Raw genomic sequence first — 24,878 nt, 5'->3', positions numbered from 1 at the left:
TAAAGACTATTCCAAAGACGAGGATGACCTAGCTCTGGGAAACTCAAAAGCCTTGAATGCCATATTCAATGGGGTAGACATCAACATGTTCAGACTTGTTAAACGATGCACTGTAGCCAAACAGGCGTGGGAAATACTCAGGAAAGCACATGAAGGAACCAACAAGGTAAAGCTGTCCAAACTTCAGATGCTTCGCACAAATTTTGAAAATCTGAGTATGAAGGAAGAAGAGACTATTCATGACTTTCACATGAATATTTTAGAATTTGCTAATTCATTTGATGCTTTGGGAGAACCCATATCAGATGAAAAACTGGTGAGCAAAATTCTCAGATCTCTACCTAAGAGGTTTGACATGAAAGTAACAGCAATAGAAGAATCTCAGGATCTGGCCAACATTCAAGTGGATGAACTAATAGGCTCACTTCAAACCTATGAGATGAGCATAAATCAAAGAAAAGAGAAGAAAAACAAAAGTTTGGCTTTTACTTCTAATACTACAGAAGATGATGAGATAGATATGGAGAGTGATGAAAGTTTATCTGAAGCCATGGTGTTACTTGGTAGACAGTTCAATCGTATCATGAAGAGGATGGATAAAAGAAATAAATTCAATGGTCCAAATACCAAACCTGACTTCAACAATAAGTTCAATGGTCCAAGCACCAAATCTGACTCTAACAAACCTGTATCTACTCAAAGGAGGACCAGAAGTGATGACAAAGGTACTTCATCTAGAGGAGTTCAGTGTCATGAGTGCGAAGGATTTGGCCATATCAAATCTGAATGCCCTACTTTTCTGAAGAAGAAGAAGAGTCTTGCTGTTACTTGGTCAGATGAGGATGATTCAGAAGAAGATGAAGGTGAATCTGCTAAACTTGTCAATGCATTGACAGGTGTCTATGAATCTGATGCTGAATCATGCGATGAAACATCATATGAAGAACTGCTGGCTACCTATAAGGACTTATTCATCAGGAGCAATGAATTCTGCAAAGCCTTGGAAAAACAAAAGGAGACAAATTGTCAACTTCAGGCCGAGAAGAATGAATGTCTGGATATAATTAAGACTCTCAACAAAGAGATTGAAAAGCTGAATGAAGACTTGGAGCATGCTAGAAAACAAGTTAGAGTTTTTGCATCAGGAGAAGAAAAGTTTCAAGCCATGCTGCTAAAACAAAGTGCTGGTAAGAAACCTATTGGCTTTGATTACGAGATAGTGGATCAAGAAATGGGTTACAACAAAGCTACAATCACTACCCCCATTGATAAAACTTTTCCTGTTAGTGGTGGGTTACTACCTCCTCATCCTCCCACACATCAGGGAACTGACACATGGTTAAAACTCAAGCAGCATGTCCAGACTAACTCGATGCCTCAACACCCGCCTCACCATCAACACAACAGGTCAAGATCTAGGACTAAAAGAAGGAATTGGAGGTGTCATTATTGTGGTAGGAAAGGGCACATTAGACCTTATTGCTACAAACTGTACGGCTATCCACAGAATTCAAGGCCACTTGAACCCAAATCTGAGAACGTGAATGTCAAGAAAGAATGGAAGAAGAAGGAAGATGGTGTAAGCTTGATAGCTCATACATCACTGCGGGCATCATCTAGACAAGATTGGTATTTTGACAGTGGATGCTCTAGACACATGACTGGAGTGGAAGGGTATCTAGCCAACCTAAGGTCTTATGCCACAAGCTTTGTAACATTTGGAGATGGAGCTAAGGGAGAAATAAAAGGAATTGGAAACCTAATTGATAATGGGTTACCAAACTTAGACAATGTTCTGTTAGTAAAAGGACTTACAGCAAATTTGATTAGCATCAGTCAACTATGTGACCAAGGCATGAAGGTGAACTTCACACAATCAGAATGTCTTGTTACAGATGAAGAAGGAAAACTGATAATGAAGGGAGTAAGGTCCAAAGACAATTGTTACTTATGGGTGTCTGAAGAAGGAAATTATATGTCTACCTGCCTCATAAGCAAAAATGAGGAAGTCAAACTCTGGCATCAAAAGTTGGGTCATCTACACCTGAGAGGAATGAAAAAGGCCATAGCTGAAGAAGCAATCAGAGGATTACCCAAGCTGAAGATAGACGAAGGAACAATATGTGGAGAATGTCAGATAGGCAAACAAACCAAGGTGGCGCATCCAAGGCTTCAACATCAATCTACTACCAGAACACTTGAATTGTTACACATGGATTTGATGGGACCTATGCAGACTGAAAGTCTTGGAGGAAAAAGGTATGCTTTTGTTATGGTGGATGATTTCTCTAGATTTACATGGATAGACTTCCTTAGAGAAAAGTCAGATAGTTTTGAAACATTTAGAAACTTATGTGTACAACTTCAAAGAGAAAAGGGGTCTGTCATTATAAGGGTCAGAAGTGATCATGGAAAGGAATTTGAGAATAGCAAATTCTATGATTTCTGTGCAGCAGAAGGTATCCAACATGAATTCTCTGCTCCTATAACACCACAACAAAATGGTGTAGTAGAGAGAAAGAATAGAACCATTCAAGAGTCTGCTAGAGTAATGCTTCATGCCAAGGGTCTTCCATATCAGTTCTGGGCAGAGGCTATGAGTACAGCCTGCTACATACACAACCGTGTAACACTCAAAAAGGGAACATCTGCAACCTTGTATGAATTATGGAAGGGAAGAAAGCCAACTGTGAAACACTTTCACATTTTTGGGAGTAAATGCTACATTCTTGCTGACAGAGAACCAAGACGAAAACTTGATCCTAAAAGTGAAGAAGGTATATTTCTGGGATACTCCTTGAATAGCAGAGCCTACAGGGTCTATAACACAAAAACCAAAGTCATTATGGAAACGATCAATGTTGTGATTGATGATGCACCATCCACTCAACCATCGGATGTGGAAACTGATGTTGAACCATCTCCTGACAACTCTGATGAGATGACACAAAGTGAAAAGTCTGAATTAAAAGGTGTTGAATCTGATCAAGACTCTGCACCTGCCCCAGCAAAAGCACCACCTATTAGGACACAGAAGAATCACCCTAAGGATCTAATCATAGGTGATCCAGACCAGGGCATTGCTACCAGAAGAAAGATTGATGCTATCTCAAACACTTGTTTTGTATCAAAATTTGAGCCTAAAAACATAAAAGAGGCTCTTACTGATGAGTTCTGGATTGAAGCAATGCAAGAGGAATTGAATCAATTCAAGAGAAATGAAGTCTGGGATCTTGTTCCAAGACCACATGGAGTAAATGTCATAGGCACTAAATGGATATACAAGAATAAGTCTGATGAGAAGGGTACAGTAACAAGGAATAAGGCAAGACTGGTAGCTCAAGGCTACACTCAGGTGGAGGGAATTGACTTTGATGAGACCTTTGCACCCGTGGCAAGACTTGAATCCATAAGGCTGCTTCTTGGTGTTGCTTGCATCCTCAAACTCAAACTCTATCAAATGGATGTCAAGAGCGCTTTTCTAAATGGGTATCTTCATGAAGAAGTATTTGTTGAACAGCCCAAAGGTTTCATAGATCCAAATCATCCGGATCATGTCTACAAACTGAAAAAGGCTTTGTATGGCTTGAAACAAGCACCAAGGGCTTGGTATGAGAGGTTAACTGATTTCCTGATTAACCAAGGATACAAGAAAGGTGGAAATGACAAGACCTTATTTGTCAAAGAAATGAATGGAAACTTGTTGATAGCACAGATATATGTTGATGACATAGTCTTTGGAGGGATGGCGGAACCGATGGTCCAACACTTTGTGAGACAGATGCAGTCTGAATTTGAGATGAGCTTGGTAGGAGAATTAACCTATTTTCTTGGACTACAGGTAAAACAGATGGAAGACACAATATTTGTGTCTCAAAGCAAGTATGCTAAAAATATCATAAAGAAATTTGGCATGGAAAATGCTGCACACAAAAGAACACCTGCTGCTACACATCTAAAATTAACCAAGGATGAGAAAGGTGTAGATGTAGACCAAAGTCTGTATAGAAGCATGATAGGGAGCCTACTGTATCTCACAGCAAGCAGGCCTGACATCACCTTTGCAGTGGGTGTATGTGCTAGGTACCAAGCTGAGCCAAAGATGAGCCATCTTACACAAGTAAAAAGAATCTTGAAATATGTCAATGCAACCTCTGATTATGGAATAATGTATTCCCACACCAACAATGCTAGGTTGATGGGATATTGTGATGCAGATTGGGCTGGATGTGCAGATGACAGAAAAAGCACTTCTGGTGGATGTTTTTATCTAGGAGAAAATCTTATCTCATGGTTTAGCAAGAAACAAAACTGTGTTTCTCTATCCACTGCAGAAGCTGAGTACATTGCAGCTGGGAGTAGTTGCTCTCAATTATTGTGGATGAAGCAGATGCTTAAGGAATACAATGTTGAACAGGATGCTCTAACATTGTACTGTGACAATTTAAGCGCCATAAATATTTCAAAAAATCCTATTCAGCACAGTAGAACAAAGCATATTGACATACGCCATCACTTCATTAGGGATTTGGTGGAAGAAAATATTGTGAAGTTGGAGCATGTTGCAACTGAAGAACAGGTAGCTGATATTTTTACCAAAGCCTTAGATGCAAATCAGTTTGAAAGGCTTAGGGGCAAATTAGGAATTTGCCTATATGAGGAATTATAGCAGTTAAGGCATTTTGTGCGCGCAACCGTTTTGTTCTCCAAATTTCATCTATTGGCGCACGTAATTCAAGGAAAGACAAAAAATACTTTCCATAACTGCTCAATTACACGCTATCATCATTATTTCTCTCCAAAACTTCCAACTTCCTCTGAACTCTCTGCTGCGATCCTCAAACAAAAATCATCATCTCAAATCATCAAAAATCTCAAAAACTTCAACAAGTTCTTTGTGAAAATGTCTCAATCTTCCGGTTCCGCTCAGATCAAAAACAAAATTGCTGATACTGTGAAAACAAGATCAAAGTCTAAGAAGGAAGGAACAACTGTTGTGGTAGATGCGATGCCTTTATCAAGTATTCCTGCAACTACTTCTAAGAAGAAGAAATCGGCAAAATCCACTAAGAAAGTAAGTGAATCGTCTCCCTCAATCTCTATTAAGTCTGATTCTGTTAGGTCTAAGAAGAAGAAACCCCAATCTCCCATAAAAAGGGGTTTGAGCATGTCTGATCTATACTTGAATAAGGATCTTTCTGAAACTGCGAATGTGGAATCGCATGATGTTGCCTCCGGCAAAAATGCGAATGTTGAATCGTCTGTTAAGTCTGTGTCTGAAAAGGTGAATCAAGAAAACCCTTCTGTTGAGGAAAACCCTAGTTCTGTTGAAACCCTAGGAAAAACCCAAAATATTGCTGAGAATGTTGGTGTGAGCAATAATCCTAGTGTTCCTGAGAGTATGACAGTTCCCACGAATGTCATAACTGATGTTGCTGAAAAATCTCAAGAAAAGGCTGTTGTAACCGATGCCCCAACTGGTGTTGAACCATCCTCTATACCAACTGATGCTGAGAAGGATGTTGAAGCATCCAAAGGAGGATCTAGCCCTCATGCTAACACTGCCACTGGATCATTTGGTAGTGGATCCAATACTGAAGCTTCCACTGAAGAGGAAGTAAACAAAGAAAGTACTCCTGAACAAGCTGCGGACTCTGAGCCAGAAAATGAAGCTGGTGAAGATTCTGAGAAAACAACCAATGAAGAGCAGGACATAGTGGATGTTGATGAAGTCCCCTCTGAAGAAGATCTGCAACCTCCACCTACTCAGAAAGGAATTGGGAGAAGACTGAGAAGCAGGACCACTACACCTGCACCTGCTGTTACCACTACTCCTGTTGTCACCAAGAAAGCAAAGGACACCACTCTGAAGCCTGCCAAGTATGGGCCTAAGAAAAGTTGGAGCAAGTCTATACCTCCTCCTGAAAAGAAAAAGGGTGTACTGAAAAGGAAGAGTGCACCATCAAGTGACTCTGAATTTGAAGCTGAAAAGGATGACTCAAGCATCAAGCCTCCTGCTAAGAAGGCTATGTCTGCTAAGAAGGCCATGCCTCAATCTGTTGCTCCTGACATTGAAGACTTTCCTTGTGACAATGTTTCATTTCATCTTCCATCCTATGCTCAACGATGGGGAATCATTTGCAAACGAAGATTGGCTCTGGAAAGGGAGTTAGGTAAAGATATTCTGGAATGTGAAGAGATTGTAACCTTGATCAATGATGCTGGATTGATCAAAACTGTGTGGGGCTTAGGCTCCTGCTATGAGAAGCTGGTTAGGGAGTTTGTTGTCAACATTCCAATAGGCTGTGACAATCCCTTGGACAAAGAATTTCAGAAGGTATTTGTTCGAGGAAAATGTGTGACATTTTCTCCAAGCGTGATCAACAAGGTGCTGGGTAATGCTGATGATCCTCACCCTGACATAGATGTATCTGACAATGTGGTCTGCAAAACTATCACAGCTGAAAAGGTGAAAACCTGGCCCAAGAAGGCAAAGGTGCCTGCTGTCAAGCTAACCCAAAAGTATGCCATCTTGAATCGTATTGCATCTGTCAACTGGGTTCCTACAACACATGCATCTGATATTGCAACGAATCTGGGTAAGCTCATTTATATGATTGGTACTGGTACTAAGTTTAATGCTGGTCTGTATATTTTCAATCAAGTTGTGCAGCATGCTAAGACCTCTGTCACCAAGCAACCCATTGCTTTTCCAACTCTGATCTGTGACATCATCTTGTCCCAACATCCAAATATAAGGCATGAGGATGAGTCTGCTAAGAAAAGGGCAACTCCTTTGGCCATTCATCAGAAGCTGTACAGTAAACAGCATGCTCCAGATATTGCTGGACCATCAAATGCTGCTGCTGACACTACTATGACAAGGAAGGAGATGATTGCTATGCTGGAAGCAAACTGTAAAGAGCTAGATGAAAAGAAGTTGCAGTTTGAAAGGATGATACATGCTCTCAGGGTTGAAGAGGCTGCAGCTCAAGCAGCTGATGCAGATGATGATGGCTCTAGTGGTGAAGAAGAAGCTGACACAGATGTTGAAGGAGAAGAAAGTGATTCATCCCCAAGTGCTTCTGTGTAATTTTGATGTCTCTTTGCTTGGATTTTTTTTTTTTTGTTATTTTGCTTATCTGTGGGCTGAGCCCTGAATTTAGCACCTAGTGTGCATGGTTTGTAATATTTTGTCTGCACTTTCTGTTCTGCTACTGTCTGCACTACTCTTGGATACTATTTTATGCAGTTCCCATTTTGTCTATTTTGTGGCTAAAAAGGGGGAGTAGTTATTGTATGCCATAATAGGTTGCTGAGGCCTTGATGTGCCACCAGATGCTGGATCGTCTGAATAATCCTATGAATGAATTAAGGGGGAGTAAGATGAATTTGGTACAATCTACTTTTGAGGGGGAGCAATATTTCTTTGCTTAGCACACAATGTGCTACTGCATGTTGAAGCATCATCTGTTCCTGAGAATTTATTTTTCTCAGCTTTGAGGGAATTTACTTTTCCCCAGTGTTTCTTTTATGAGAATCGTATACTCTCTATTGGCAAATTCCTGTGAGGCAAGTTGTGTTCACTATTCCGCTGTTGCATGCCCCTGAAGTTCTAAATTGATACATATTAATATGTTATTTTTATATGAAGGGTTATTAAAACAAGCATGTTAAACTGATCTACTTTACTTCATGACTGTGTGCCTACGTTGAGTTGAAGAAAGGTAGTTTGTGTATCTCTCTAGAAAGGTTGAAATAATCTTAGGATGTTTTAGCCAAAAATTGCCAAAGGGGGAGATTGTTGGCGTTGTATGGTTGGCCTCATTTTGCTAAAACATGTGATCCTTTCTGATGTGGAACTACATGCTTTCACCATCCAGTATAAGCAAGATGTTCGGTACAATGCTTCAACATTGGATACCACATCCAGTAGGCCGGGCCTGTGTATGTTGAGATCTCGCGCCTAAGTTCTAAATATGGAATCCTTAATAAATGGTAGTTTGTGATAAGGAGCGTTGTCACGCATAATTATTAATGGATCTTGTGATCAAGTGTTGCTTGCTAATCAGATCTTCTAGTTAAGGAAACAAAACATTTTAATCGAAGAATATTCCTTGAAGGATCCATTAATCAAGCTATGCCATTGAAGCCTAATTGAAGACCTAGCCTGAGCTCGTGAAGGCTATTTAAAAGAAGGTTGAAGCCTTTGTTCAACTCACTGAAACCAGAATTGAGTCTTACAAAGCGTGAGTTTAGGTTTTAGTATTGTGTTCATTGTGTTCTAAGTCTTGTGTTGATTTCCCACTAGACTAGGAACTGTGTGTTTTCGCATTGTAATATCTCTGGAGCTTCTAAGCAAGGAGATAGTGTGTGTATACAATTCCAAAGCTTTTAAGTAAGGAATTGGTGTGTGTTTTATGAAGTGTGTCTTCACCTATTGAATCTAGAAGTGTACGATCACAGTGGCTGTGATCAAGAGGAGGTGAGCGGAGGTTCTCGTACCTAGGTGTGTCTTAGGTAGGATATAGCACGGGTGGTGTTTAGGTGAGAAGTCATAAACGGGAGGTTTATTGTGGGCTTCAAACTAATACTATCATAGTGGATTCACTCCTGGATTGGTATCCCCCAGAGTAGGCTTATGCTGAACTGGGTTAACAAATCACTGTGTTAATTTACTTTCAGTTTGTTTAGTTTATTATTCCTTGTGTATGCGCTGTTGGATGTTGGATCATTGATTCACGCATTAAAAGTATACTATAGTGGTGAAGCGTTGAGTACAACATCTTAATACTAGTGTGCCAGAATTTCATTTTGAATGGAACACAATTTAGCTATGCTTTAGAATTGATTAAAGATAGCAAAAATAGAGTCATAGTTGTTTCTTTAAGACAGCGCAAGCGTGATTTGGCGGCTTGGATAATCTACAAGCTGAATGGAAATTAAAGGATGGACCCGAACCCTTCCCCATTATATACTAAGATTTGTCTTTTCCTTTTGTAATAATGAATCTTTATTAGCATTTTCAGTATTTTCCCTTCAATTTGTTCTATCAATGACTTATATGGAATGCTACAAAATATTTTCTGATGGATCAATGTGAAATGCATATGTATATTCAGTATTTATCAAATAAATAAATACTTCATGAAGCGAAGTGTAATTGGTTTCTTTACTCTTATGGGTGAATTTGTAGGTGAAAATTTTAACATTCTAGATGAAAGTTGCAATCTGTTTTGGATGAATTCACATGCTATATTGATTTTAGAAATGTTTTTCTAAGGGAAAAAAGTTATTACTATGTATGAGATGGATGTCCAACACAAAATATCATACGGTTACACAACTTTGACAAGTTTGTTTTCGGCTTTTCGCTTGTTTGTTTGTCTTGGCTCTGCGTACCACATTTTATTTCATTTATAATTGAAAAAAGAAATGAAAAGGTTGGAGTTCTTCTACCTTATGTTTGGAGCTCTTTTCACTGTAAATTTTAGAAGCTATAATGTGTACTTAGCTTATAGTCGGCCGGGAGTTATGTGTTTTCGAAGCATACATAACATGTTCTTGAAGTGGTTTGAAGAAGAGTGTGATATGGCTAAGGGGGTATTTGAAATCCATCATGTCAATGTGCAAAATTGATAACCTTTTGGCCTAGGCTAATGCTTATTTTGTGAGAAATATAATCACTGAATTTCATGCATTCTCAAGAAACCTTTGCATGAACAATATGCTGGGAAAGAATACGGCCTGTGTCGTAGTGATCATCGACAAAAATGAATTGTAGGACCTTTAAATGTAACTCACAGAAAAAATGATGCACAAATTAAATAAGCAGCTTTGAACTAATTATATATAACATTGTTTCAATAAGAAAGTCATATATATTTTGAGAAAAATATAACCTTGCTCCAGAAGCTATCACTGCTTTATGTACCAAAAGGAGTAGCGGTGGATGAATGTTTTAAAAATGAATTTTATGAGAACTAAATTAAAAATAGTAAAAATTATTTTGAACTCATTTGTTATAAACTAAAAGAGTAATTTTGACATTCAATAACTTATATATTCAATAACTTATAAGTTAAAAGAGTAAAAATTATTTTGAACACGTTTTTAAAAGATATTTCTCAAAAATAAATTTTAAATAGATTTTATTTTAGAGATTTTTTTGAAATTTTATTATAAATAAAATTTGTAACAAAACTTTTAATGGTAATTGATAGTTTGAAGTTATTAAATTTTTTAGTTTGGTACAAACAAAAATTATTAAAATAATATTATCTATTGGTACAAGTTTCCTACGGATTTTTCTAAGAATTTAATAAGACGCTTAATCTTCGTGCGAATTTTCTCAAGGATTTAGAAATATACTAAGTATTCCTACAGATTTTTTAAGTTTCTTGATTGGCTAGAGTTATGACATGCCGCACAAGTGGCAGATCAAAATCGGGCACTTGACTGACCTTTGAATGAGGCAGAAGACCTGATGATCAACCGGTTCACTACTTAAGTAGCGGCAGGTGTCCACAAAATAGGAAGCAAACAACGTTTTTAAAAGTTCTTGTTTTTATAACGACCGTTATTTAAGTGGCAGAAAGGTAAAATTGAAAACGAGCAAAACACGCAAGATCAAACATAGTAGATGCCAAGAAGAAATTCTCGTAATTACTAATCTGGCCAACTTACACATGACCCATTTAATCCATTTATAAGTAAGGGAGGTTTATGTGTAAGATAAAAAAAAATAGAGGGGTGTGAGTGATATTTTAACAAACTTTAAGGTAAGTTTATGTAATTTGCCCTAATAAAAATAATATAATAATTTTAAATAGCTGGTATGAATATTATATTATTTACTATGGGATCAAGATTCGAACCCGTCATGTTTTGTGTTTTGTTTCCGAACACATCACTTTACTTATTCATCATTAAGAGTGAAATTATAATCACTAGGCTGCTTGATCAAATAATAATAATAATAATAATAATAATAATAATAATAATAATAATAATAATAATAATAATTTCAAAATAACAAAATTAAAGGGAAAATTAAGCATTCGAAACTGAACACACAATTGTTTTAGGCCAAATATATATATAGTGATTGTTTAAGTTTTGCATTTATAACCATTAAGTCTTTTAAGGTTTTCAGTTATCAGTTGACTCTTTAACAATTAGATCATTTAAGTTTCTAACTTATTGCATTACTACTAACTAACATGTACAAATTTCTTTATTTGGATACATGAGATGAGAGGGAAGATCCATAAGAAAAATATTACCGTAAGTACTGGTAATAATAATTAGAAAATTATAAAAATTTCCTAATTTTAAGAGGGAAAATTAAGTATTGGAAACGGCGGACTGAATTAATTACTAGTATTAGGTTGATGGCAATTTTAATTACTTACGAATAGGGTTGGGAACAGGACAGGCCAGGCCAGGCCTTGACAGGCCTGAGCCTGGCCTACAATTTTTTTTCAGGCCTGAGCCTGGCCTACGGCCTATCAAATGTTATTTTTTTTGGCCTGGCCTGAGCCTTTTAAAAGCCTGGCCTGGCCTTGTAGCCTGTTTAAAAGCCTGTGTTACATTAAAGCTTCTCTATATAGTTTTTTTAAATAGGCTAAACAGGCCTTAAAAAGTTCACATTTAAATTTTTATAATTTCTACAACATTAAGAAAAAGCTAATAATATGATTAACACAATAATTAAAAACTAATAAAATATTAGAAGGTTTACGAAAAGTCGCCATAATACAAATTGTTTGCTAAGTGTAGTCAGCAACAAGCCAACAACCAAAATATACACTATAAATTAGCAAAACATTGGATCTTCAAATCAAGACTCTTCAAGTGTAAGCAAAACACGTCTAAAACGCAAGGTACAAAGTCTAACATCAAATCTTCAAGTTGACTTGTATCTCCTCTTTTCCAACCTTCAATGCCAAAAGAAAAAAAAAAAAACATATTTGTTAGTTCACAACTTCCCTTTGCCTAGTACTGCAGGAAAAACTAAAAAAATGATTTATGATTACTTGCAACATTATTATGATCACTATGATTGCATTACTATGATTTCAAATACTACTTAATGAACCGTAACTGAATTACCAATAACACACAAGCATCAGTCAATTATAAATACTACTTAATAAAATATCATATCAATTGGTACCTTTGAATTTTTAGTCACATTATACTTGTGACGAAACCAATCCCCACCACAAATGAGAGCTTCAACAGATTCTTCACTTAATCTAGAGCGAAATTCATCAATAACTCTACCTCCGGCACTGAATGTGGACTCAGATGCCACAGTTGAGATTGGAATTGCTAATATATCAGCAGCCATCTTAGACAAGATTTTATATTTCATGCTGTTGTTCCTCCACCAATCCAAAGCACTAAAGGAGGTAGTGTTAGGAACGTAAATACCTTCATCAAGATACTGTTGCAATTCTGATTTCATTGGACTAATAGCTACATTTTCTTGAATAAGGCACATAATTTCATCAAATCCAGTTTTGACAGCTGCAACATTCGCTTGGGAGGATGATTGAGTGTTACTATTCAAATTACCATTAGAAGAAGAGGCATCTGCCAAAGATAGAGCTACATAATCATCATATAACTCATCCAATGAAGATCTGACCTTCTTAATATTTTCATCGGCAACTTCTTGAGATTTATATATCTTGGGAAAACATATACGCACCATATGAAACTTGCACCTAGGGTCCAAAACACTAGCAATAGCCATCAACAGATTACACTCCCCCCAATATTTGTCAAATTTTGCTTTCATTGGACTTGCCATTTCTCTCATAAAGCGATCTGCATCTTCATCTGCCTCATCAAGTATTACTTTCACCTTCCAAACTTCAGCCAAATACAAATTTGCAGTCGGATACTCACTACCTACATTTAAAATAGTAGTTATATTAAAATATTAAAAAAAAGTAAAAACTTAATAAAGTACAAATAAAGAGTTGATAAACTACCTGAGATCACATGAGTAGCATAATTAAACACTTCTAGCAATTTACAAACTTTCTCAACTTTGTTCCATTCTTCAAGTGAAGGGGCTAAATCATAATGAGGCTCTCTTTCTTGGTAGGATGCAAATGCAATCTTGAACTTCAAAGCAGTAGACAACATATTAAAAGTTGAATTCCATCTTGTTGGACAATCAATAATGAGTTTCCTTTCTTTCAAACCTTTTTGCTCTACCACGTCGCAGAATGCCTTTAGTCTTCCATCATTGTGATTAATATATTTGACACTTTCACGGATATTGAAAATAGTGTCCTTAATTTTACTAAGGCCGTCTTGCACTAACAAATTCAATATATGGGCACAGCATCTAACATGAAACAATGAGCCTCCGAGGATCAACTTACCAGTTAGAGATAAATTATCTTTGAGACATCTTAGGCATGAATCGTTGTAAGAAGCATTATCAACAGATACTGAAAAAACCTTATTTTCAATCCCCCAAGTCTTCAAACATTTATAAATCGCATCGGCAACATCAATACCACGCCTAGGTGCAGGCACTTTCACAAAACTCAAAACTCTTTTGTTTAGATTCCACCCTACATCAATGAAGTGTCCTGTTATGACCATATATTCAACTACTTGGTGGCTAGATCTCCACATATCTGTAGTTAAACTAATCTTGCTCACACTTTCCAATTGTGTCTTCAAAATTTTCTTCTCCTTCTCATATAGTGCCACACAATCATTTCTTGCAGTTTTATGTGAAACTTTGCGAAATTCAGAATTTGCATATTCGAAGGCCCACACCCAAATCTGATGTTCGGCAGCATTAAAAGGATTCTCATGAACCATCATAGCAGTTGCCATTATTTCCCTCATCTTTTCGTTACAGTATCTAGCACCAGGAACAATAAAGGGATTAACTGCATTTGAAGGCTGAAATGGAATAGTGGTTTGTCTCTTTTCGGTACTCATATGCAATTTCCTTTTCGGTACACCTTTCATAACACCTTTAATTTTAACTAAATCAAAATCCTCCCAAATTTTACTTGTTTTTTTCCTCTTTCTCCCAAGAACTGGGTCTTCATCTTCATTTGCTTCAGTTGGGTGTGCTTCTGCTTGAGTTGAATCTATAGGCTCATGTTGATTCACCTCTTGAGTTGGGTTTGCTTCTACTTGAGTAGACATTGCTATACAAAGCAAAAAAATAAATAAAAATAATTTCAATATCAAGCAGTGACAACAACATACATTTAGACTTTGATCACACAAACAAAATATTTCAAGTAAAAGTGAATCAACATGAGTGGTTAATCCAACGGTTAGAAACAATCAGTGCAGTTGTTCTTACCACGACAACTCTTTGCATAGTTATGAGCCCCCCTGGAACTTTCACCTCAGGTGAAAATTTGGTCATTATTTTATCTAAAATGTCATAGTTTGAACAATGTAATTATCCTCAAATTATTTGATTTTATCCTAAAACTATAACATCATCTATCTTGATGAAATGTCTAAATTTCAACATCCTTTATTTCAGGAATTATTGCCATGGCTTTATCTTATGGCCTTTCACTAAACAATTCCTTAATATATTCAATTAAAAATCAATGCACTCTTGCAAATCACATAATATCAGTGGAGAGGCTAAATCAATATATGCATATAGAAAGTGAGGCCGAAGAAATAGTAGAAGGAAATCGCCCTCCTCTGTATTGGCCAGTTGCAAAAAAAAATTAAAATTGTCTAGGTTTTGCGCAAAAAAAAAACTAACAACAAGAACAAAAATTGTTTCAGTTTATAAAATTGAACAAATTGATTCAGTTTATAACTAACAAATTGAACATATAAATTAACAAAAAAAAAACCAACAACAACATTCAATTTATAAAAAAAAAAAAAAAAAACTGATTGAATATTTGGGAATGTGAAATTGAAAGAAAGAGACAAAGAGAGATGGAACCTGAGAGAGAGGCCTGACGGAGAGAGTGAGAGACGACGGTGTGATAGAGACGGCTGCTCAAGAGAATGAGAGATGGAATGGAGGTAGGGTTTCTATTTCTAATGTATATGCGTGAAATCTAAAAACAAATATATTTTCTATGTTTTGTAAAAAAAAAAATTTCTCTAATATTTTGTATTTATATAAATAATATTTTTTATAAGATATAAATAATAATATTATATAAAATAATAATTATTATAAACAGGCCGGCCTATCAGGCTTCGTAGGCCTTTTTAGAAGCCTAAGCCTGGCCTATTTATGTAAACAGGCCGTTTTTAAAGCCTAAGCCTGGCATTTTTAATAAACAGGCCAGGCCAGGCCAGGCTTATACAGGCCAGGCCGAAGGCCCCTGTAGGCCGCCTGGCCTATTCCCAACCCTATTTCCAATGCTTAATTTTCCCTCTTAAAATTAGGAAATTTTTATAATTTTCTAATTATTATTACCAGTACTTACGGTAATATTTTTCTTATGGATCTTCCCTCTCATCTCATGTATCCAAATAAAGAAATTTGTACATGTTAGTCGGTAGTAGTGCAATAAGTTAGAAACTTAAATGATCTAATTGTTAAAGACTCAACTGATAACTGAAAACCTTAAAAGACCTAACGGTTACAAACGCAAAACTTAAACAATCACGAGATATATTTGGCCTAAAACAATTGTGTGTTCAGTTTCGAATGCTTAATTTTCCCTTTATTTTTGTCATTTTGAAATTATTATTATTATTATTATTATTATTATTATTATTATTATTATTATTATTATTTGATCAAGTAGCCTAGTGATTATAATTTCACTCTTAATGATGAATAAGTAAAGTGATGTGTTCAGAAACAAAACACAAAACATGACGGGTTCGAATCTTGATCCCATAGTAAATAATATAATATTCATACCAACTATTTAAAATTATTATATTATTTTTATTAGGGCAAATTACATAAAGTTACCTTAAAGTTTGTTAAAATATCACTCACACCCCTCTATTTTTTTTATCTTACACGTAAACCTCCCTTACTTATAAATGGATTAAATGGGTCATGTGTAAGTTGGCCAGATTAGTAATTACGAGAATTTCTTCTTGGCATCTCCTATGTTTGATCTTTGTGTTTTGCTCGTTTTCAATTTTACTTTTTTGCCACTTAAATAACGGTCGTTATAAAAAAGAGAACTTTTAAAAACGTCGTCCGCTTCCTATTTTGTGGACACCGTCCGCTACTTAAGTAGTGGACCGGTTGATGATCAGGTCTTCTGCCTCATTCAAAGGTCAGTCCAGTGCCCGATTTTGATCTGCCACTTGTGCGGCATGTCATAACTCTAGCCAATCAAGAAACTTAAAAAATCTGTAGGAATACTTAGTATATTTCTAAATCCTTGAGAAAATTCGCACGAAGATTAAGCGTCTTATTAAATTCTTAGAAAAATCCGTAGGAAACTTGTACCAATAGATTATATTATTTTAATAATTTTTGTTTGTACTAAACTAAAACATTTAATAACTTCAAACTATCAATTACCATTAAAAGTTTTGTTACAAATTTTATTTATAATAAAATTTCAAAAAAATCTCTAAAATAAAATCTATTTAAAATTTATTTTTGAGAAATATCTTTTAAAAACGTGTTCAAAATAATTTTTACTCTTTTAACTTATAAGTTATTGAATGTCAAAATTACTCTTTTAATTTATAACAAATGAGTTCAAAATAATTTTTACTATTTTTAATTTAGTTCTCATAAAATTGATTTTTAAAACATTCATCCACCGCTACTCCTTTTGGTACATAAAGCAGTGATAGCTTCTGGAGCAAGGTTATATTTTTCTCAAAATATATATGACTTTATTATTGAAACAATGTTATATATAATTAGTTCAAAGCTGCTTATTTGTGCATCATTTTTTCTGTGAGTTACATTTAAAGGTCCTACAATTCATTTTTGTCGATGATCACTACAACACGGGCCGTATTCTTTCCCAGCATATTATTTAGAAAATTTCTCATCCTACCTACCTATTTTCTCGCGCACCCCCCAAACTTCCTAATTTGTCCCTGCTATGTTGACTTCGGAAACTACGAACCGAACTTTTACGAGTTCGGAAAACGTTTTCCGCTCGCTACTTTTTCGGAAAACGTTTTCCGAATTCCTGCGATTTATACCAGAACGCAACTCCTCGTGTCAGTTTCAATTTTCTACGAAGAACAACACAAATGTTAGGGTTGCAAAGGGAGAAAACCAAAAACGAACGCAAGGCTTGCATCTACATCAACAAATATCATCAACCTTTGATTCAATTAGTAAGTTACTGTTATTATTCATTGTTATTAATTGTCCTTCATCCAATTTTCATTTGCATCCGAAAATTCATTGTTATCCATTGTTCATCTGAATATTCATTGTTATTAAGTGTTTAAATTGTTGATCATTCGTTTTAAGACAAGTGTTTGGGTTGTAGCATATTACCTAGCATATGTTGTAGATTTGCATTTCTAAATTTGTACTCTATGTGTTTGAAAAAAATGTCTCAATGAAGTTTGGTAATGCATATGCTTGAAATTGTGTGCAATATAATTCATGAAAACGACTGAATTGGAATGCAATGCATAATGTATATGCTTGAGTTGGAAATAACCATATATTGTTGAATTATTTTTTATCATGATATTTTTTTTTGTTTAGATATGGAACATAATGTTGGAAGAAGCAGGCTCGGTAGACCGAGTCAGGCACACTCTTCTGCTCGACGAGAGGCTACTGCTGGCAATCCTCCTACAAAAAGAGGTCATCGTAGACAAGGACAACCTCCGTCTCAAGGAACACATGATCATGAAGCAGGGGGGGTGGTCAGGCACGAATGTCACACGATCACGTTCAAGACGACAACAAGTTGATGATGTTGACGTAGATGCAGCTGAAGATGCGAATGTAAATGTTGGTCAATATCTGGCCGATGATGCAGACTGGCCGGATGAAGAACCAACTCAACAACAAACGCAACAACAACCACCACCACATCAACCACCACATGCACATGAATTGCAACCAGAGGAGGGCTATCTGGGAGGACCTAGTAATTTTTCCCTATTAACGGAATACCATAAGCATAGGGCAATTCTGATATGGAATGCACAACCTGATGACGAAGAGGTATATAAATTATTAATTGCATATGATTTATTAAATAATTAATTGTTGGCTTATCAAAAAAAAAATAAAATATTAATTGTTGTTATGACTTGTTCTAAATTTATTTATTAATTTTCATATTTTGACGAAAACTATGCGGGTCATCACCAACAGAAAGAAGATTATCAATCTTCCAAAAATGGATCGGAGTGTGGACTGGTTTTGGAGTGCCATCACCAACGGAAAGAAGGTTCTCTTTTTCAATGTAGACATGATGTTTCTAGGTGGGATTAAATTTTCTGACATTTCGGCAACCATCTCCTTCTCTTCAGGTTTCAAACGCCCCACAACTAGGTGACCTTGTAAAACTTTATCCAACACATGGTTGTGAATGCCGGACACAATTGTAAGATTCCATTCCTTTAATTTCGGCAAATAACCACGGAGTCTAAACGGACAACCAATTTTCCTCGATCCCCTCTCTTCGATTGATATCTTTTTCCTTGCCTTCTTGTTCGATAGTCTGTACACACCTCCCTGTTCATAACCCAACATAAAACATGGCTTCCCACTTACCAATCCTTGGTCAGATCTTACAATTACAACTGTAAAATGTAACTTTTCAGCTTGACCCTTAACCCACTTAATCAACTCATCTCGATCCTTATATGTTTCTTTCGGCACAAAATGCTCACTTGTATCAATTTCAATTGTTGGTGCTTCACAGTTGACAGCTTCATATTTGACAGGATTTGCACAGTTGATAGGTTCGACATCTTGTACGGGATCTTGTTTACGTATGCCAAGTACAACCTCTCTCGACTTATTTGGAAGCTCGTAATCATCATCCATATCTACACATAACACATTTATATCTTATTATTATGCATAACACAAATAGGCATTCCATTATGAATTGTTACATTAATGTGACCAAAAAAATTTATGATCATAAAATAATAGTACAGTAGCTTCAAATTCAAAAATTCAAACTCCCAGTAATTCGGAAAACGCTTTCCGAACGTTTCTGAGATAAGTTCGGAAAACATTTTCCGAGCGATCATGTCAGAAATGGGTTACGATATGACAATCTATTTATGACCTATATATCACCAAAAAAACGGTTCAAACTAAAATTTACCTGGATTTCGAGCCTCCACGAGTAATGAAACGTCTAGGCAAGGTTGCAATCTTAATTTTGAGCCACAAATTGAAGCAAACACAATATTTATTGGAGGTGAGTTTTAGATTGAGTGTTTAGGTGAATGAGAGAAAGGAGTTGTGTTCTGGTATAAATCGCAGGAATTCGGAAAACGTTTTTTGAAAAAGTAGCGAGCGGAAAACGTTTTCCGAACTCGTAAAAGTTTGGTTCGTAGTTTCCGAAGTCAACATAGCAAGGGGCAAATTAGGAAGTTTGGGGGGTGCGCGAGAAAATGGGTAGGTGGGATGAGAAATTTTCTATTGTTCATGCAAAGGTCGGGCTGAAAGGTTTCTTGAGAATGCATGAAATTCAGTGATTATATTTCTCACAAAATAAGCATTAGCCTAGGCCAAAAGGTTATCAATTTTGCACATTGACATGATGGATTTCAAATACCCCCTTAGCCATATCACACTCTTCTTCAACCACTTCAAGAACCGTAAGAGCAAAGGGGGTTATTCTCATTAACTTCCAAATGTGTACCACACTCCCTTATTATTTATAGAGTTTAATTGTTGTGCACTGTCGATGTAAAGATTTTTTACACGTACATCCAATCACTCATTGCCACATCATTTAATCAATGTGACATATCATGTGTTTTTAATTACCACACATGATGTGTCGGTATAATATTGGACGCATGTGCAAAATAACTTTACACTGACGATGCATATAAATTAAATTCTTATTTATATGCTTCGAAAACACATAACTCCCGGCGGGCTATAAGCTAAGTACACATCATAGCTTCTAAAATTTACGGTGAAAAGAGCTCCAAACATAAGGTAGCAGAACTCCAACCTTTTCATTTATTTTTTCAATTATAAATGAAATAAAATGTCGTACGCAGAGCCAAGCCAAACAAACAAGCGAAAAGCCGAAAACAAACTTGTCAAAGTTGTCTAACCGTATGATATTTTGTGTTGGACATCCATCTCATACATAGTAATAACTTTTTTCCCTTTGAAAAACATTTCTAAAATCAATATAGCATGTGAATTCATCCAAAACAGATTGCAACTTTCATCTAGAATGTTAAAATTTTCACCTAACAAATTCACCCATAAGAGTAAAGAAACCAATTACACTTTGCTTCATGAAGTATTTATTTGATAAATATTGAATACACATATGCAATTCACATTGATCCATCAGAAAATATTTTGTAACATTCCATATAAGTCATTGATAGAACAAATTGAAGGGAAAATACTCAAAATGCTAATAAAGATTCATTATTACAAAAGGAAAAGACAAATCTTAGTATATAATGGGGAAGGGTTCGGGTCCATCCTTTCCATTCAGCTTGTAGATTATCCAAGCCGCCAAATCACGCTTGCGCTGTCTTAAAGAAACAACTATGACTCTATTTTTGCTATCTTTAATCAATTCTAAAGCATAGCTAAATTGTGTTCCATTCAAAAGAAGTATGTCCTTGAGATTTATCAAGACTTCAATGCAATTCGTAATAGAGTATTGTCCATCGACATAAGATGCGGCAACTATATCTTGTGATGCCTCTCTTTCATTTTTCACCTAATTCCAAAATCTCAACGTAAGAATGTAGAGACAAACGTTTAGCTCAAAACTCGAACAACATGAACTCATGAAGTTACATGTACAATGAACAAAAAAAAGACTGAAAGCCAACAACACATGTACATGGGATGTTTAGATTGGCATTAATATTGACAGAATTATTGTGCTACTATTCTAAACTCAACACTCATTCAAATTTCAAACATATGATGTAAAATTTGGCCACCAACAAGATCAACATCTTCCAATAACACATATATTGTAAAGTTTGTGTAAATGTTTACACAATGATTATTTTAATTACGACTAATTCTAATATGGACTGGTTGAGCAAGTGGTCCATGATGCACAATGATTATTTACCTTTGGATTGATTTTTCACCCACAACAATACTATACACTCTCCATACTTGATTGCTCTTCTAATAATCATCTCTCCTCTCTATCACTCATCTCTCTCCTCTGTTTCTTTCTTGAAAATTAAAATTTTGTTAAAAAATTTAATAGATAAATAAAATTTAGTATTATTATAATTTTATAATCAAAAAAATTTATCCTCATTTTTTAGTTTTTCATATCATCTTGTATACCCAGAAACCCATATTTCCTACATATCTTCATCTTCTACATATAAATCCCAAATATCACTTTATCTTCTTCAATCCCACTTCTCACCCAATCATTATCATCAAGTGGATGCTTTAATATTGTATTTCTATCCTAAGATACCTGAAATCAAAGTTTTGTTGTTGATGTAGGACGACAAAGAAAAAAATTAAATAACAAGCCACAAAGCATTCAGCAGAGGTGTTGAAGAGCAAACATGAGGAATTGTGTGATTTTTCCGGGTGTGAGCAAAACATGAGGAATTGGATGAGCATGGAGCCTATCGAATTTCGATTTTTTTAAAGAAGAGTTTGAACATCAAGTTGTTTGTGATTTGTGAAATTGTCATGTGAGTGGGAACTCATCGTTTTTCTGGGTTTGTGAATGTGAACAGTTGGGTTTAATTTTTACTTTTTCACTTATTATTTGTAATATTTTTTCATTTAAAAATTTAATTTCACGTTTCATTTTTTGTTGTTTTAGTTAATGAAATTAATTAAATATCATTTTTTAAAATTTAAATTGTCATTTTTAACACATGTTATGGAAAGGAATTGAAGGAAAACTATGAAGATGATAGGAACACCATTAATGTATTTTATTTTTAAAATAAAAAAAAATTGTCAAGTAATCTATTGGCTAAAAATTTCACTTGAGAAGATCACGGTTCAAACTTCATTCTCTACATATATAATGTAATGTGTCAACCAACTAAACTAAGCTCGTAAGACTTTGTTGATTTAACTTTGGTCATGACGGGACTATAATTTTTAAATAATTATTAAGTGAAAAAAATATCAAGTGGAAACGTGTGAATGTTCGGTTTACATTGACTAAATTAGAGAGAAAAAAAATCTAAACATTTTTTTCCTAATAATTTTGGTGGTTAGAAATTTCATCTTAAACGTAAATAAGTGTAGCCTCTAAGGTTCGAATCTCAGCTCGTGCATAATATATGTGATGTTCCTACCAAATAACTTAAGTTCACGTGGACAAATCTGAACTTTTTATTAATAGGGATTAAAACCGAGTTAGTTTAATTTTGTAAAGACAAAAACTTTATTAACCGATTCCTTTTAAATAAATACAATTTTTTTAATAAATATGTGTAAAAAAAAATTAGGTTATTATCTCATTTTATAGAAAATTTGTAGTAAACGACATGTAAAGCTGTATTTAAATTATAAATCTTCTATAATGTTGATCATACTCATCAATTTTAAGCATTCACCTTTTATTTTAATTGTGCAAACTTTTTAGATCCAAATTAAAAGACTTTTTTTTGTTTGAATATTTTAATTTGGTTTTATTTTGTTGAATTTATTTAATTTATTAGTGAAATATATTTAACAAAACAAAAACAGGCATTCGTATTAATATGGGTATATAGGCCCACATATTAAAACTAAATAATTGAGAATATTAAAATATCGATCCTCGTACATATTAATATATGAGCATAAATACTTGTTCAAAAAAAAAAATATATGAGCATAAATATAGAATTTAGTATAAATTACAAAAAATAAACCTTGTATTAATATATGAGTATACTCATATTATTATTTTATATTCTTATTTTTAAGCATACTCATATTTTTTTTCTATATTTTTTCTATAATTTTTTCTTTATTGACTAAAACTTTTTATTGTTTTATTCCTATTTTTATGCATATAAATTACAAAAATATAGGCCAGTGTATTAATGTCATGAAGTTTGATTAAAGTTATCGATTTTGACTGAAGATTTCGAATTTTATTAATCCAACCGTTCAATATCACCTAATTGGACTAACAAACAAATTAGAAAAATAATTTTGATCATCGAAATCCGAATATATAGACAGATCGTAATAACAGTCTCACTGGAAAGCTAGTTTTAATGGAAGAGTCATGAAGTTGGACCAAAACTACCGATTCTGACTAGATATTTCGAATTTTATCAATCCGACCGTTCAATATCACCTAATTGGACTAACAAACAAATGAGAAAAAGAATTTTGATCATCGGAATCCGGATGTATAGACAGATCGTAATAACAGTCTGATTGGAAAGCTAGCTTTAATGAAATAGTCATAAAGTTTGACTAAAACTACCGGTTTTGACTAGAGATTTCGAATTTTATCAATCTGACCGTTCAATATCACCTAATTGGACTAACAAACAAATGAGAGAAAGAATTTTTATCATCGGACTCCGAATGTATAGACAGATCGTAATAACAGTCTCATTGGAAACCTAGTCTTAATGAAAGGGTCGTGAAGTTTGACTAAAACTACCAATTTTTACTCGAGATTTCGAATTTTATCAATCCGACCGTTCAATATAATTGGACTAACAAACAAATAAGAAAACGAATTTTGATCATAGGACTCCAGATGTATAGACAGATCATAATAACAGGCTCATTGGAAACTTAGTCTTAATGAAATGGTCATGAAGTTTGACTAAAACTACTGATTCTGACTCGAGATTTCGAATTTTATCAATCTGACCGTTCAATATCACCTAATTGGACTAAACAAACAAATGATTAAAAGAATTTCGATCATCGAACTACGAATACATAGACATATCGTAATAACAGTCTCGCGGTGCAGGTGGTTGTTCCAAACTGTGTTGTTAGATGGTGATATAAAAATAAAATAAATAAATTACCAGGAAAAATAAAAATAAAGGTATACTTCGAAGTTAGAAAAAGTAAAGTTTCGGTCTTTAAATTTTAAACCAACCGATAGAGATCAAACAATAAAAAACGTATGACTGCACAACTGTACGAAGTCGGTGACCATATAAGATACATATCAGATGTTCCAAGTCAAACGTGTGATTTCATTGTCATCAAGTTATATTTAGTTAGCAAACAAGACCAATATATACTACAAACAAGTTTAGATTTGATATGCAAATTCTTGCAACTAAAAAATACACAAAGCCCTAAAGCCCTAGTCTCATCTCATCTCACTATCCCTAAACATATTCGGTTGATGTTAATTAATAACCTAAATTTCAAACATATAAAACCCTAACATCAAGTAAAAGAAATAGAGATAGATAATAATAATATCACGAATACAAATTCATCATCCATCTGAAATCTGAAATATATAAAAACTTAAAAAGAGGTATGACATTACATCAGATATTGCTTGCTTGTATAGCAGCAAACGGTCACGATAACCACTTCACCTTTTTCTTACTATATCTCGGGCTAGGCCCCGTTTGGATTAACTTATTTTTAAGCTTATGCAAACAACTTAGGGGTGCTCACATCCAAATAAAAATGGTAAATACATCCAAAAAAAATCGAAAGCAACAAAAAACGAAATATTTTTGAATTGTAAATCGAAAGCAGCCAAATTAGATGAGCTAAATTAGCTTCTTCAAAAAAAAAA

General features: G+C 34.7%; 2 protein-coding genes across 3 annotated transcripts; one reads left to right on the top strand and one right to left on the bottom strand.

Annotated features, from left to right (window-relative positions):
• Positions 1 to 4,903: 4,903 nt before the first annotated feature.
• On the top strand, positions 4,904 to 7,093 carry LOC123891755. The gene has a single exon (XM_045941652.1). The coding sequence runs from the start codon at positions 4,904 to 4,906 to the stop codon at positions 7,091 to 7,093; it is 2,190 nt and encodes a 729-aa protein (XP_045797608.1).
• Positions 7,094 to 11,712: 4,619 nt separating this feature from the next.
• Positions 11,713 to 15,116, bottom strand: LOC123892727 (zinc finger BED domain-containing protein RICESLEEPER 2-like). 2 transcript variants are annotated; one of them, XM_045942582.1, is made up of 4 exons: positions 14,966 to 15,116; positions 13,005 to 14,192; positions 12,179 to 12,921; positions 11,713 to 11,939 (listed from the first exon to the last, which is right to left on the bottom strand). In XM_045942582.1, exons 2-4 carry the CDS (start codon positions 14,188 to 14,190, stop codon positions 11,901 to 11,903), a joined length of 1,968 nt encoding a protein of 655 aa, XP_045798538.1. In that variant the 5' UTR covers positions 14,191 to 14,192; positions 14,966 to 15,116; the 3' UTR covers positions 11,713 to 11,900. The 2 variants fall into 2 exon arrangements, with proteins under 2 accessions (XP_045798538.1, XP_045798537.1); XM_045942581.1 differs by lacking the exon at positions 14,966 to 15,116 and having other exon boundaries at positions 13,005 to 14,545.
• Between the last annotated feature and the right edge of the window lie 9,762 nt (positions 15,117 to 24,878).

The sequence above is a fragment of the Trifolium pratense genome, linkage group LG6 (genome assembly GCF_020283565.1).
Source record: "Trifolium pratense cultivar HEN17-A07 linkage group LG6, ARS_RC_1.1, whole genome shotgun sequence".
NCBI classification, from domain to species: domain Eukaryota; kingdom Viridiplantae; phylum Streptophyta; class Magnoliopsida; order Fabales; family Fabaceae; genus Trifolium; species Trifolium pratense.
This window is presented reverse-complemented; position numbering and strand designations above follow the sequence as displayed.

Bases quoted from the DNA above. Each gene is read 5' to 3' on its own strand.
- LOC123891755 (XM_045941652.1), top strand. From the start codon at position 4,904: ATGTCTCAATCTTCCGGTTCCGCTCAGATCAAAAACAAAATTGCTGAT.
- LOC123892727 (XM_045942582.1), bottom strand. From the start codon at position 14,190: ATGTCTACTCAAGTAGAAGCAAACCCAACTCAAGAGGTGAATCAACAT. The intron at 12,922-13,004 runs GTAGTTTATCAA...TTTTAAATGTAG, and splicing joins TGCTACTCATGTGATCTCAG to GTAGTGAGTATCCGACTGCA. The intron at 11,940-12,178 runs GTACCAATTGAT...TTGGCATTGAAG, and splicing joins ATGTGACTAAAAATTCAAAG to GTTGGAAAAGAGGAGATACA.